The sequence below is a fragment of the Berghia stephanieae genome, chromosome 3, assembly GCF_034508935.2.
Source record: "Berghia stephanieae isolate SIO BIC M18660-M18661 chromosome 3, UCSD_Bste_1.3, whole genome shotgun sequence".
Lineage (NCBI taxonomy): Eukaryota > Metazoa > Mollusca > Gastropoda > Nudibranchia > Aeolidiidae > Berghia > Berghia stephanieae.
In genome coordinates this window covers 47,219,194-47,228,947 of record NC_088362.1, presented here as the reverse complement: position 1 = coordinate 47,228,947, position 9,754 = coordinate 47,219,194, and the positions used below count along the sequence as shown (strand labels likewise).

At 39.6% G+C, this 9,754-nt stretch overlaps 1 protein-coding gene across 9 annotated transcripts in view; it reads right to left on the bottom strand.

Annotated features, from left to right (window-relative positions):
* Window positions 1-2,406: 2,406 nt before the first annotated feature.
* Window positions 2,407-9,754, bottom strand: part of LOC144967870 (organic cation transporter protein-like) — a 31,207-nt gene continuing 23,859 nt past the window's right edge. For 3 of the 9 annotated variants that reach the window (XM_078905609.1, XM_078905605.1, XM_078905608.1), the window contains exons 11-12: window positions 5,629-6,457; window positions 2,407-2,648 (exon numbers count right to left, since the gene is read on the bottom strand). In XM_078905609.1, the coding sequence (XP_078761735.1) occupies window positions 6,403-6,457 (55 nt within the window). In that variant the 3' untranslated portion in view covers window positions 2,407-2,648; window positions 5,629-6,402. Of the gene's footprint in view, window positions 2,896-5,628; window positions 6,458-9,754 lie in introns of all 9 variants that reach the window. The other 6 variants (XM_078905607.1, XM_078905603.1, XM_078905606.1 and 3 more) reach the window with 3 other exon arrangements.

Sequence of the window (9,754 nt, the reverse complement as noted above, 5' to 3'; positions counted from 1 at the left end):
TGGTGTCTTTGCTAAGCGCTGTTTCTATGTCTTCCCAGTTTCTTGATTGGTATGCTAAGGCCCAGTCATCTGCATATCCTAGTTTTGTGGAAGTTGTTTGAGGCATGTCGCTTATGTAGACGTTAAACAATGCTGGAGCTAAGACTGTATCAACCAGACTATAAACGATCAAGATTACACATAGCCAAGTGCATACTATGTATAAGGGGGCAGAGTGCCTTAGCGTACGGTCTTTGCTTCGTACGCAAAAGGTACCGAGATCGGCTACCCGTCTCGTTGTGTGACCTTGATCAAGTCAGCTCACCCTAGCTCGCTTTGCGGCGCTGCGCGCGGCTGACACTCGGGTTATTCCATTCTTCCCTTGGAATAGAGCCTTAAGACAAATTTCCCCTTCGGGATGAAAAAGGGGAATTCCTTTCTATTTAAATCACAACAGTATAAAGCTAATTGGGGTGCCGATTGCTTAGTTGAAAGAGCACTAGCCTCACAAATGGTCGTGATCGATCCCGAAAGCAGTCGAGGTTTTTCTTTGACCCTCATGTCCACCCAGGTGGTGATTGGGTAGATGGGTCTGTTAGATTGACGGAAAGTACTTTGCAATCGACCAGTTTCCTATCCAAAGGATCGCAAGCAATTGCTATTGCTCGTTTCACGCTATAGAAAATCTTGTTCCATTGGTCTATGGAAAGAATGAAGTTGACGTCACTCGGGTCTTTGTTATTATCTTTTTGCCATCCGCGTTTATGAGTAATTCTCACAAAACTGTATTAACCAGACTATAAACGTTCATGGTAACACATAGATTTGTGTGTTGGTCCAATCGCATACTATCTATAGATAGAATGCGCTTAGCCAATGAGTTCACAACATTGCCATCCGGAAGTATAACGGACCAACACACAAACTCTGTGTAACCATGAACTGTTATCGTCTGGTTAATACAGTTTAGTGAGAACAACTCACAAACGCGGATGGCAACAACAATAACAAAGGCCTGAGTGACGTCATCTGCATACTATCTATAGATAGAATGCGCTTGGCCAAGGAGTTCACAACATTGCCATCCGGAAGTATAACGGACCAACACACAAACTCTGTGTAACCATGAACTTTTATAGTCTGGTTAATACAGTTTAGTGAGAACAACTCACAAACGCGGATGGCAAAAACAATAACAAAGGCCTGAGTGACGTCATCTGCATACTATCTATAGATAGTGTGCGCTTGGCCAAGACGCTCACAACATTGCTATCAGGAAGTATGACGGACCAACAAACAAAACTCTGTGTAACTATGGACTTTTGTAGTCTGGATCAGACAGTTAAGTGAGAATTGGATTCAGTAGTCTGATGTCACGCCGCCCGGCAACGGCGGCCATCTTGGTTCTAAACAAAGAAAATCATTACTTTTTATTCTTCATGCTGGCTAGAACTTTTCAAATGCCTTGTGATCAGAATGTGTAAAAGTCAAAACAAGATCAAATTTATGGGTTTTTCCCCTCTGGATACGCTTTTATGCTCGCCGGAGAAATATTTCATACGGGCGTCCGCCATTGTTCCGATAGTTTAGAGCCAGTGTTACTAAGTTACCATGCGTCATTAGGAAGGAAGTGACGTTACAACTGTTGAAGAGTATTACTCATAAACGTGGATGGCAAAAAGAAAAAAACCCCAAACACCCAAAAAAAAAAAAACACAAAACAAACAACCCCCCCCCCCCAAAAAAAAAAGCAACAAAAAACCCAATAACAACAAAGACCCGGTTGACGTCAACTTCACTCTATCTATAGATAGTATGCAGATGACGTGACTCAGGTCTTTGTTATTGTTTTTTGCCATCCGCGTTTATGAGTAATGCTCACTGAACTGTATTAACCCGACTATAAACGTTCATGGATACACACCGTTTTGTGTGTTGGTCCGCTATACTTCCGGATGGCAATGTTATGAGCTTCTTAGCCAAGTGCATACTATCTACTATTATTGTTTTTGCCATCCGCGTTTGTGAGTTGTTCTCACTAAACTGTATTAACCAGACTATAAAAGTCCATGGTTACACATAGTTTGTGTGTTGGTCCGTTATACTTCCGGATGGCAATGTTATGAGCTTCTTAGCCAAGCGCATACTATCTATAGAACCAACTCAGAAAACTATGTGTAAACTTAAACATTTATAATACGATGGAGAAAATCGTGTGATGACTAGTCACCCATTCGGCGGTATGAAAACAATAACAATGATCAGAGAGAGGTCACTCACGTCATTGTTTATAAACAATCAGACTGTGTTTGTCCGAGCACGTGTGAAGGTCTGTCACAAATTCCATGTTTTGTTTGGTCAAAAATCTATTGATTCTGAAGCGATACCGATTATGCAAATGAATAACAAAAGACACAACGCAGAATATTAATTTGGGTCATAGAGCTTCATGAATAATAAGATGATTATTTATGGCACATCATCGAAGAAGATAACGATAATTTAGCAACACATCAGATGCAGCAGACAGACAGACAGACAGACAGACACACACACGCACACACACACACACACACATTTACACACGCATAGATGCAGAACACGTAAAACCAAAAATCAAATAGTTTTGCATATATACATACACATAATATATATATAGATAGAATGCGCTTGGCCAAGGAGTTCACAACATTGCCATCGGGAAGTATAACGGACCAACACATAAACTCTGTGTAACCATGAACTTTTATAGTCTGGTTAATACATTTTAGTGAGAACAACTCACAAACGCGGATGGCAAAAACAATAACAAAGACCTGAGTGACGTCATCTTCGAACTATCTATAGATAGAATGCGCTTGGCCAAGGAGTTCACAACATTGCCATCCGGAAGTATAACGGACCAACACACAAACTCTGTGTAACCATGAACGTTTATAGTCTGGTTAATACAGTTTAGTGAGAACAACTCACAAACGCGGATGGCAAAAACAATAACAAAGGCCTGAGTGACGTCATCTGCATACTATCTATAGGCTGCTGCACTTAAAAGCAAACAAAGAACGCTATAACACATCTTTCTCACCCGCTGCAATGGGCATGATCTATATTACCTTTCCATGTGCTCGAGGTCATTGGCAAAGTGTGTCAAAATGACCTAAATAGTGAAAAGTGTCCACAGCTTTTGAAATATCTAGAATCACGATTTGTCCTTTTGTTCAGATTGACACATGAGTATGTGTACAATTTTTATAAACAAAACGGCGTGTTTACATTTGTTTAGAAGCATCCAATCGTTGGACATCGACAAGTCATGTGATTGATTACTTGGTTGGACGAAAACATGAATATAGATCGTGCCCATTAGGAATTATCAAATGTCATTTATTCAGTTATGTAGTTTTAATGCTTTTCATTTATTATTAATACCATTATTTCTGACATCTTTAATTAATAAGGGGGAACGTACATATAAGAGCGAGTGTGAGAATGAATGATCTGAATGTTTTCTACGGCACTAAATCCCAACTAGCTTTGATACATTGTTATTGTTTTGTAGTATAATCGTCTATCCTGCTAAATATCTTATAATTTACCTTGATCCATGTAAAACACAATGTAATTTCCTGTTTTGGATATTAATAAAGTTCATCTTATAATCTACCCACTGTTGAATCACAGTTAGAACCGTAACATGTGTTGCTGTAAAAAATGTAAAACTTGCCACCAAGAAATGGTGGCTGCTCTGGGTTTTAAAATACAGAATAAAAAAAAAATTATCTGTTCATCCCTTTAATTAAGTTTGAGTGTTGGGTTCCATTGCAACACACACCCACACACACACACACACACACCCACCCACCCACACACACACACACACACACACACACACACACAGGGATAGATAGATAGATAGATAGATAGATAGATAGATATATTGATAGATTGAGAGACAGAGAAAGACGGATATGTGGGTGTAGGGAGAGAGAGAGAGAGAGAGAGGGAGAGAGAGAGAGAGAGAAAGAAAGAAAGAAAGAAAGAGAGAGAGAGAGACAGAGAGAGAGAGAGAGAGAGAGAGAGAGAGGGGAAGTGTTTGTGTGTGTATGTGTGTTGGTGAGAGAAAGAGAGGACTAGAGAGAGAGAGAGAGAGAGAGAGAGAGAGAGAGAGAGAGAAAGAGGGAGAGAGAGAAAAGAGAGAGAGAGAGAAAGAGAGAGATAAAGAGAAAGAGCGAGAGATAGAGAGAGAGAGAGAGAGCGGATGGCAAAAATAATAACAAAGACCTGAGTGACGTCATCTGCATACTATCTATAGATAGAATGAAGTTGACGTCACTCGGGTATTTGTTATTGTTTTTTTGCCCACGTTTATGAGTAATTCTCACATAACTGTGTTATCGAGACTATAAAAGTTCATGGTTACACATAGTTTTGTGTGTTGCTCTGTTATACTTCCGGATGGCAATGTTGTGAGCTTTTTAGCCAAGCGCATACTATCTATGTATTGCATACATTCCGATGTACATATTCAGACAGGCGCTCACACATGCACACACAAACACACACATCCCCCCCCCCTCTCTCTCTCTCTCTCTCTCTCTCTCTGCTCTTCCATCATGTTTGACTCTGTCTGTATGTCTCTCTCTCTCTCACTCTCTCACTCTTTCATATACACTTCCTATCTCTCTATCTTTCTCCCCCCCCCCCTCTCTCTCTCTCTCCCCTCTCACTCTTTTCTCCCTTACACCCACACGCACTCAAACCACCCACCCACAAACATAGTGCTCACAACCAAAGCAGCTGCCAGAGAACCACCATTTAATGGGCATGATGTATAGATAGTTCGAAGATGACGTCACTCAGGTCTTTGTTATGTTTTTTTTGCCATCCGCGTTTATGAGTAATACTCACTGAACTGTATTAACCCGACTATAAACGTTCATCGATACACACAGTTTTGTGTTTTGGTCCGTTATACTTCCGGATGGCAATGTTATGAGCTTCTAAGCCAAGCGCATACTATCTATATTACATTTTCATGTGCTCGAGGGCATTGGTCACATTGGAATATGTGCTCAAAGTGACCCCCATAGGGAAAATTGTTCACAGTTTTTGAAATATCTAAAATCCCGAGGGTCATTTTGTTCAGCTTGACACATGGGTATGCTGACAACTTTCATAAACAAAACAGCGTGTTTACATTTCTGAAGAATTATCCAATCGTTGGACAGCAACAAATCATGTGATTGATGTCTTGGTTGGACGAAAATGAATAAAGATCGCTCCCATTAAAACAAAGCTTTCAATAGGTTAAAACTCATGAGGACTGGCCAGATCACAAACCTGACTTGTACTCATCACACAATGAAACCCGAGACGAAAAGGATACTATCGAGACATGAAGCGAAGGGGCTATCCGTATATTGGTTTCAATGTCAAGTCGGTATAGATAGTATGCAGATGACGTCACTCAGGCCTTTGTTATTGTTTTTGCCATCCGCGTTTGTGAGTTGTTCTCACTAAATTGTATTAACCAGACTATAAAAGTTCATGGTTACACAGAGTTTGCGTGTTGGTCCGTTATACTTCCGGATGGCAATGTTGTGAACTCCTTGGCCAAGCGCATTCTATCTATATATATTGATAGTATGCGCTTGGCTTAGAGGCTCATAACATTGCCATCCGGAAGTATAACAGACCAACACACACAACTGTGTGTATCCATGGACGTTTATAGTCAGGTTACAGTTCAGTGAGCATTACTCAGAAACGCGGATGGCAAACAAACAATAACAAAGACCTCAGTGACGTCATCTTTGAACTATCTATAGCATTTGTGTATTGGTGGTATATGTCAGTAAATTGCCTGTCTATACTTTGTCCACACACAGTCAAACTACGTGTGCAACAACTGCGGTAGAGACTGCCATGCAAGGATTATTCTGCTGAGTCACACCCGTCGTTGCTCTCAACAGGACTGATGAGACTAAAGCCATACAGGGCGCAAACCATCGTCTCTTGAGACGGAAGGATGCCTACTACTACTACTACTTTGTCCAGAAAATGTTTTCTTCATAAATTGAAATAATCCCCAATTTATATTTTTTCTAAAATGTTAACTCTGAGAGTTCTCTCATCATCATCATCATCCTCATCATCATCATCATCATCATCATCCTCATCCTCATCATCATCATCATCATCATCATCACCACCATTATCATCATCATCACCATTATCATCATCATCATCATCATCATTATCATCATCATCATCATCATTATCATCATCATCATCATCATCATCACCGTCATAATCATTAACATCATAATAATCGTTATCGCCGTCGTCATTGTTGTCGAGGTGTCGTCGTCGTCTTCATCCTCATCCTCCTCCTCCTCATCATCATCACAAGCAATGTGACCGTCAAGAAAGTGGTGCCAACTCATAAGATTTCCTGTTTGGTCGAACCATCTCCTGCCTGAAAACAAAATTACAAAAAAAAAAACCCAACAAAAAACAAAACAAAACACACACACACACACACACACACACACACACACACACATATATATATATATATATTATATATTATATATATATATATATGAGTGTTGGTGGGTACTTTTAGGTACGAAAGTGCTCGATAATGATGGTTAGAGCTAATATAAACGTGGACGAAAGCCACAGAAACGTACGTCTTGGCCATATATAAGTGAGTGACAATTTTATTTTATATTATATATAATATATATATATATATATATATATATATATAATATATATATATATATATATATATTTATAAGCAGTATAAAAGATAGTATAAGTAGTATATAATGTGAACATATTGGCAGACAACCTGACTCAAATAAACCTGGTTCTAATTCACGGACAATTGGACAACTCCAAGCCTTCTGTGTGTACTCCGTGAGCTCTTAGCGGGTAGTTCTGGGACACTTGTCAAACCCATCTGCTTCACAAGTTACCAGTTGCTTGTAGCGGGTAAACTACGATAGAATGCCTGACGCACTACGGTCGCATCCTAAATGCGGCTCTGTGGTCTAGTATGACACTCGCTTTCGGCGGATCGGACGGTCCTGGTTTCGAGTTTCGCTCGGCGCATAGTTGAGTCCTTCTCTTTACTCACATTTTCTCACCGTACTCAAGTGAAAAATGAGTACCTGGCCTTTAACAGCGTTGTCTCTGTCCGAAAAAAATATAGACGTCATGTTTCTTTCTACATGTTACTTGTTGCTGTTAGTCAATGTCCCCTTTTAAAGCGCTTTGAGCACATTTAGTGGATATTGCGCTGTATAAAACCTCAAGTTTTTTTTGTAGTTGTTTTTAAAAAAATCTTAATTCCATTACCGGTCCTTTTATTCTTGTGATTAATGTATTGGTTACTGACTGAATGAAGGTTTTGAGCCAAAACCTTTCCGTCTTTGGTATTTTATTCATATTCGAAGTTGTTATCTTCAATTTGTTCACTCACTCCTTTATAAAACAGGCGGTAGGTACCGTGCCAGTTCGGTGACAGGTTTGACTCTCATACACAATGTTAATTTTATTCCCTATTTTCATTTGGTGCTTCTCTTCTACCGTTCTTTCTCATGGTAACTATAGATACTCGACTGAGATTTCTTTTTAAAAAAAATAATTGTGCGGCTATGTGGTCTAATGGTATGACACTCGTAAAATGAGTACCTGGCGGTTAACAGCGGTGTCTTTGTCCTATGTAATATCGCCTAACAGGCGGCATGTCCCGTCCTACATGTTAAATGTTGCTGTTGACCAGGGACCCTTTGTAAAGCGCTTTGAGCACATTTAGTGGATATTGCGCTATATAAAGCTCAATTTTAAGAGATTTCTAATGAAGAGTATAAACGTTAAAGTAAAAGGGACATGCTGGATAGTGTCGATTGCAGTCTCTCTCTCTCTCTCTCTCTCTCTCTCTCTCTCTCTCTCTCTCTCTCTCTCGTGGCCAGGCGGAGGGTGTCGAGTCACAGCCGGCTCCAGGGTTCAACTCCGAATCACCGCCGAAGTTTTTATTCTCTTCTTTTTCAGGCACTGACTTCTCTACCCACTTGATTTCTTACAACAGGGAAAGGGATAAGAATGGGATGTGTCTATCATGTCATGGATATGCCCTTACACATATTGAGAAAGGTTATGATGACGATGACATAAAAAAAAAAATTAAGCTTTTAGATATGGAAACTTCACTTAACTCTTTCCTTACTCAACATTTTCCGGATTTTCCCAAAAAGGCCATACCCTACCAACCTAAAAATTGATTTGTAAAACTCTAAGTAAATAAATACATGCTATACCTAGACGGGTCTACATAATTTTTTTTTTCATCAGGACGCGTTCGTTTAACTAGCGACAAATTAGTTTTATACAATTAATTGTGTACAGAAGAAATTTAATTGATAATCGTAACAAACTTTACGTGCTCAAAGAGCTTTACAAGGGGTCCCAAAAACAACACTAAACACGTAGAACGAGACATGACGCTGATAAGGCGTCCTTACAATTTCTTTCTCGACTGAGACAACGTTGCTATTAAACAGAAGTCATTTTACATCTAAGTTAAGTGAGAGAGAGAGAGAGAGAGAGAGAGAGAGAGAGAGAGAGAGAGAGAGAGAGAAGGGGGGGGGGGGAGGGGGGGGGGTTGGTGGTGGGGGTCCCGATAGCTCTGTTGGTAGAGTACTAGCTTCACACGCAGAAAGGACCGAGATCGATTCCGGGTGAAGACACAGCAGTGATTGTGTAGCTGGGTCTGTTAAATCTGGCGAAAAATACTTAGCAATAAGCTCGCGTCCTATTAAAAGGGTAGCAAGCAATTGATATTGTTCGTTTCACGCTATAGAAACCGAGATAAAATTCTGTATTTTGAGCTTTATAGGTCTGAAAGACTATTATTTTTATTTAGTGAAAGAAAGACGTCATAGAACCGTCTACAGCTTGACCGGAATTTGAACCAGGGACCAACTGGCCAGAGGCTGAGTGTCATATGTGACCGATCGCCTGAAAATGGTGTTATGTCACGGTAAACCAGAAAATGGGATCATGAAGTCAAACTGACAAGAAGAGGGAACTAACATTTCATTTTTGTGAGTTCGTGAAAGGATATTGATTCTACTCAACAAAACACTAAAATATAACCCAAGTCTCATATTTTTGACTGAATTACACTGTGAAATTGAATGTAAGCTTCAATTTAATAAACAAAAAAAAAATTACGAGATAATGTGGACGTTTTAGGTTTCCCCTTTATCAACAAAACAGGATGAATTAAACACGACAGCCTTATTTCTTTGAGCTTCGAGCAGCAACATTTACATTACCTATATTTTGGACTATAAATTTATATTTCAGAACCGTCAACTGGGGTGATTTTGACTCAAGGGGTGACTTTGCCCCAGAAAATTTGAACAAATTAGATTCATATAGTTTTGTATCTTATTTGCAAGTCTGATAACCCAATCCCTAATGGGCTCATTGTTGTAATGGAAATCTAAAAAAAATGACGCAAAAAATATTATACATTACTACAATGTTAAATTGGGCTCATAAGTGGGTTCGGATGTTAGACATGTATATATTGTTCACGTCGGTTTGTGGCAATTATTTCTTTTGATAAAAACCAAATCCTCCAAGAAGGGAAATTGATAACTGCAACAAGCCTGGGAACATTCAAAATGCTCCAAATCCGGCTGAGACAGAATCACCCCAGTTGATGGTATCTAAATGAGCCCGACATAATACCGTT